Source organism: Ochlerotatus camptorhynchus, unplaced genomic scaffold (assembly GCF_037179485.1).
Source record: "Ochlerotatus camptorhynchus isolate MF236.1 unplaced genomic scaffold, CSIRO-AGI_Acam_v1.1 ptg000060l, whole genome shotgun sequence".
Classification (NCBI taxonomy): Eukaryota; Metazoa; Arthropoda; class Insecta; order Diptera; family Culicidae; genus Ochlerotatus; species Ochlerotatus camptorhynchus.
The window spans coordinates 37,219-43,333 of NW_027040550.1; the positions used below are offsets into that span (position 1 = coordinate 37,219).

A 6,115-nucleotide genomic window follows, 5' to 3' on the forward strand; every position below is an offset into this window, starting at 1 on the left:
TGTTTAACTGGTGAGGGTGGACTAATTGGGTCTTGATCGATTTCAGCCACATCCAGCTTGAAGAAGCAGGCCAGCGTTTCGCAGCACAGCTCCATCAGCCAAGCGGACGACATAAGTTCACCGTATGCGAGGGTTCGGTCTCCTCCGCACGCGTACGATAAACTACGTCGGGCGGAGCATCCATACGCGCAGGTCGTCCAACCGGGTACCAGCGGAACGGCGCAGGTCGCTGTCACCGTGGACGACGATGAACTCTTAAGTCCCATCTCGCGTCGTGGCCTATCCAGCGTGGCAGGTGGAGGCGGTGGAGGAGGGGACTCCAACCAAAGCTTGCTGGACGATCGGGAAGCTTCTACTGTGGTTAGTTTTTTTTTGCGGGAATTATCCTTTGGTTAATAGATAACTTCGTCTTTTTTTCAGGATATTCCCGCGGCATCAGCAATCGCTGGACGCGTCTCCGCAAGCCAAGACCTACCGTACATGACTCCTCCAATCGTACAACCACCGCAGCAGCACTTTAGCGGTGACTCGCAGGATTCCTCAAGTATGAGCACTCTAATTCTTGAATAACATTTCAAAAGGTCCTTTCTGTATTGATCGTCAGTGAACTCGGAATAACCTGGAGGTTTTATTTTTTGTAATGGATGTGTACAGTTTTTTTTTAATAATGCATTTGCCTGCTGAATGTTCACCTCAAAATTTCTTAGGACTATTCTCAAAATTATTTTGGAATTCTGGGCAGAGCTTGTTTATAATTTACTCCAGGATTTTTTAGGTATCCTCCAAGCGTTTCTTTTGAATTAACAATTCAATCAGGCGGGAAATCTGGGAAGTTGCATTTTCTTATGATCCCACATTGTGAATATTTTCCTGTTGTGTTTGACGTCCTGTGCACTAGATACTAGCTTATGTCATCAAACTGTGTGGCGGAAGTAGTCACAAATGTGTTGCAGAGACTCGATTCAAGCAGATAGGACGTTTGGAAATGTTCATCTAGTTAGATTAAAACATCTTGATTTAAAATGTCTTTCCAATTTACCCAGAGGGTTACACCAGTATTAGCGTCCGGGAACCGTTGGCGAATCTCTTACCTCAATCTCAAAACCAAACCACCGCACAGAGGCGTCAAATCTTGGGCGACTCACACTATGCCACCGTTTCGGATGACTCCGGTAAGTTCTCTATGAATGGCTTCATCCATGCGGAATTGTCCTGTCATTGAACCCTTTCCCATCTTCCAGACGAAATGTACGCAGCAATTGACGACCCGAACAACCAGGGTGACCTGTATACCAGCGGTTCGGAAACGTACGCCCAGATCCAACCGCCGAACATGGTGACGGTCTCGGTCGAGATCAACACCGGAGCATCCAGCCGGCCTTCGGCTGGCCTCCCGCAAGAAGATTCGCTCGATGCCCTTCAGCCACTTCCAGCGAACTCTTCTACTAGTGCAATAGCCACCACCCTTCACAACCGTCTCAGTAGCAATAGTGGTACGATGGACGAATCATCCGGACAGCCACCGCCACCACCGATCGATAGCCTTAGGGCTCACCAGCCGCACCCGTCGTATGCACACTCGCGCCAAGCCAGCAGCTCCAGTTGTACCAGCTCGGTTGGCAACCTGGGATCTCCGAAGCCGGAGAAACGTCAGGCCAACTCGCCCCTCCCGCCGACACCAAAGAATCTAAAGCACCAGTCGACAAACACCTTCTTCAGCAACTCAAACCTCACCTCGATCAGTTCGAACACGTCCACGCAGACCGGCCAGTCCGGTCGGAATTCGGTTGCCTCAGTGATCGAGTATAAGACCTCGCGGGAGAACATTTCCGGGGCCAAAGCCGACGATGGAACGCCCCAACAGCAGGCCAACGGCTCCGCGATCAAACCGAAGAAGAGTCCCTCCAAGGATCTGGAGGGGATGTATGCCAAGGTAAGGAAACTTGTTCAACCAACTTATGCAATGTGTCCAATCCCTCCCCCCATTCTTCCACAGGTCATGAAAAAGAACAAACTCTCGAAAGCACCCTCGCAAAACTCGAGTCCAGTTCCGCTGCGGAAGGATGGTACGGCCCTGCTAGCCGATGCCGAACAATTTCTATCGGATCCGGAGCTAACGCAGCTCAACGGAAGTGGTTCCCTGCATGGGTCTCCGAGCAAGAAACCCCTACCGGTGATCAACTCTGGCAACGACTACGAAACCTTAGACAAGAAACAAATTCGCCACCATTCGCAGCAGCAGCAAGATCCGGGATACGAAACGATCCCTGGTGACAGTGCCAACAGTAAGGCTGAGCTTAGGAAATCCGCAGACTATGCCCAGATTCAGAAGCGAAGCAGCAATCTAGCGGTGGCGCAAGGGATCCAGAGTGTCTCGAGAAATTCTCTGGAAATATTCCATGGGGTCGGTAAGTCCGCTGATGGAGAACCTGGCTACGAGAGTCTTCCCGGAAGCAACGATCCGGGGTACGAGACGTTGAACAGGAAAGGTGCCGAATCGGATTCGGATCCTAACTATGAAATTCTAAGGCCCGCGAGGGATAACGACGGGTACAGCAGCATAAGGGATAAGCGGTCGGCCAAGAATCGGCTCGATTTCGGGAAGGATGATGACACTGACAGCACCCCGGGGTACAGTAGTATAAAGGAGAAGATCGATTACGATCCTGGCTACAGTGTGATAACGGAAAAGAAGAAACCGCCGGTGGTGCACGACTACGCGAGTATCACCGAGGAAACGAAGCGGAAAAAGCAAACCCTCAACAATAACAATCTGGATCCGGGTGAAGATTCCGACATCTATTCCAGCATCACAAACGCTCCTATCGTGGTCAATTCGGCAGCGATTCTTTCTAACAATTACTCCACGATTCCGGAACCCCCGAACCTCACCTCGTCGCCCGGTTATTCGAGCATCTCGGAAACCCGTACTACTCCTTCCACTGATAGCACCAGCTCGCCGGATAACCTGATAGGCTACACCAAACAGCACAACACCGCAACGAACAACAGCAACAGTCGACTTTCTTCCAATTACGAATCTCTCACCGGAAGCGAATCGGATCCAAACTACGAATCCGTCAAGTATCTCAACGTCAAAGAAAATCCCTACGAACGGCTACACAACGAACCCTCCGGGCAAACCCCCTCGACGGCCGGTCCATCGTCCAACGATTCGCTCTCGAAGTCGTCCGATTCCTCGGCGACGCCCGGCTTGCACGAGTCGACCGTGATGGCGACGGAGGATACCGGTTCCGAGACTCCTCCGGCCGAAGCAGCAGCGCAGACGCCGTCGGTGTGCGAGCTAGAAACCACCGGCGTCAGTGACTACTTTCAAGTCTGATTTTTCTTCGCAACTGTGAGATCCCCCCCGTCGTCGCGACGTCTTCGTCGTGAAGTGTGAGTACTATTTTTTTTATAAGATGTGTATGTGAATTTCCACGCGTGTTTGGGAATGCTATTATTTCCTGACGGCAAGCAGAAATCGACTCCAACAAAGTATATTTATATGATTAATTATTATTATACTAGGGTAGGACGTACGGTAAGATCACAGATGATTAATATATTCCGAATGCAGCTTAGCGGTAACGATACATATAAGTTAGGCATCCGTTTTTACCTGTGTACGCGGCGGTTTCTGACCGGGCTTGGATTTGAGGGGTTATGTTCTGGAATTCGTTTTAAATAGAACAAGGCGCGCTGTTTATTTACGCGTTGAGCAGATTGAGCTTACAAATATTACTTCATGTTGAAATCAGCTCGTTTGTTAATAATTGAAACTTTATTTTCTGATGGGGCGTTCTTTAAATTGCAAGGTTTTAAAGCATTCTACAAGTTTCAATAATGGTCCAAAGAACTCGCATAAAACCAAAATTGTTACTTGGTTGGGTGCCCTTTGAAAGTTCTAGGAATTTCAAGCACTAAACACTGCTGCTGCCCAATGAGAAGTTGTTGCTGGATCCAGATCTAGAGAATAGATCAGTGCACGTAAAAGTTGCCCTTTGCTCTTGAAAGCCCATTAGAACTATAAAGAAAGAGAGAAGGATTAGTAATTTCCATTTAATTACACTAGTTTATTTGCTTATCCTTGACAGACTTCTTGACTTCTTCAGTGTCAAATAAGGTAGTGAACTGAAATGGAAATTACTAATCCTGCTCTCTTTCGTGTGTGGGGAAATTTAGGCTAGGTTCCGGGCACTGATCTATAATAGGGAAACGAACTGAATGGGGTGGCGTTTTCGCATTCTGCCTACACTGTCTTAAATTCTCCGTATCTAATCTCCGTACAAATCTATACTCGGTCAGCAACCACCGATCGCTACCGAAGGATCGTATTATAAGAGTGAGAAAGACAACCCATTATTACTGTACTGTTCGTCTTTTGTGCGAAAGTTCGCTGCTTTTTGTACAAGAAGGGTTTAGTCTAAAAACCGATCTACTGATATTTATTTCAATTAAGTGCAAAGCAACGGAAGATAACTTTGGAAGCTGCCCTAGCATTGTCCACCAGCAGCAGCAGCAGCACTCAAATAATATTCACTCACACAAACAAACACACTCACACCCACAATACAAATACACTCAAACACAGCTCACACAAGCATACATTTAGAGATGAGGTGAGAATTTTTACTATTCACTCAACTAAAACGACGAAACGCAAGAGATAGAAGAAGTATTAATCCATGCAAATGTAGCAAACAAAATGTGGCCAATGGAAGTCATTTTCAAAAAATGATTTGGCTTGATTATTTATATTTGACGAGGAAAGTGGTAGATGTATTAGCGTTAGGCGATTTATTTATTGTTATTGGCTTTTTCTCCCGTGCCCTTCGAAATTTAAAGCAAAAAAAGAAATCTTAAAAGCAAAATTAAGCCAACTAGGTAGCAACCTATGTTCGATCGTTAGGTCGGTATTTTTTGTCAGTTTTAACTGATTGGATGCAAGCCAAACATCAGCAACTAACTAAGTACATTCCATGCGTAAAACCAAACTAAACCTTATCTAAAAACTACCGAGTACTGTTATTATGCAAGCATTTTCGAAATTAAGATTATTTTTTTTTTTGCAACACAACACCAAGCATTCAACCGTTTATGAATATTTTTTGTTAGATTATTTTTTTTCCCCGTACCTTCTGTTGCGAAGCGAATTTCGCGTTCTTACTCGGTTCGGAGTGATCAAAATCTAATGAGAGGAAAAAATCGGGACAGATCAAAGAGAGTAGAATAAACTCGTAATCTAATGAAAATTTAGACGTGAATGGTACGTTTTTGTTCAGTGATAATATCATATTCATTCATAGCCGTTCTCTACTCTTTCTATAGGTCTATTATATAACAAGACTATTCGGTATTTTAACGGCGCCGGTGGTGTAGTGGTAAGCGTGATTACCTCTCACCCAAGCAGGCCTGGGTTCAATCCCAGTCGGCGCCGCCGGGATGTTCTGAGGCATAACATCTCTGATCACGCCTTCCTTCGGATGGGGAAGTAAAGCCGTTGGTCCCCGGTTCATGAGTTGATGGGTCGATAGGTAGGGTCCAGGTGTGGGAGCTGCCTTTCTGGCACGTCGGTAGCATTGGTGCTCAGCACGGAAAACAAGATCGACGGAAAAAACAAACCAAAGGAAAAAAAAAATTCGGTATTTTGCGCTCGATAATATGGTTTTGCACCGTCGGGGTTAACCTCAATCGGAGGACAGTTCAGTGGCACTGTTTACGTGGACATAGTCGATTTCTTTTTCTCGATCATTTTTCAGACTGCAGTGAGATGTAACATCCTTTCACAGCGCATTTCCTCAACAAATTTCCAATTTAAATTCAGAAATTTTAAAATATGTTTTTTTCGAGAAAACTTCTTAGTACTTGTAAACAGTACCACTAAACTGTCAAATAGTTCATTCGATGAACATTGAGTTCATTTGTGACGTCAAGTTGCAGGTCCTAATAGGATAATAAGGTTCAAAATAAAAATTCCCGAATTTTAATTTGAAAATTGCCAAGGAAATGCGTGGTGAAAGGATGTTGAAATGTGGTTTACATCTCACAACAGTCTGAAAAATTATCGAGAAAATCTATCCAAGAAAAAATCGACTAAGGCTGTGTCCCAGCG

The 6,115-nt window shown here is 45.7% G+C and overlaps 1 protein-coding gene across 9 annotated transcripts in view; it reads left to right on the forward strand.

Annotated features, from left to right (window-relative positions):
- The window catches only part of LOC135717514 (uncharacterized), a 30,675-nt gene extending 25,420 nt beyond the window's left edge, over positions 1-5,255 (forward strand). For all 9 annotated transcript variants that reach the window (XM_065239635.1, XM_065239644.1, XM_065239637.1 and 6 more), the window contains 5 exons: positions 47-360; positions 421-544; positions 1,044-1,172; positions 1,242-1,933; positions 1,997-5,255. In XM_065239635.1, coding sequence (XP_065095707.1) covers positions 47-360; positions 421-544; positions 1,044-1,172; positions 1,242-1,933; positions 1,997-3,343 — 2,606 coding nt within the window. In that variant the 3' untranslated portion in view covers positions 3,344-5,255. The remainder of the gene's footprint in view (positions 1-46; positions 361-420; positions 545-1,043; positions 1,173-1,241; positions 1,934-1,996) is intronic.
- Positions 5,256-6,115: the final 860 nt, after the last annotated feature.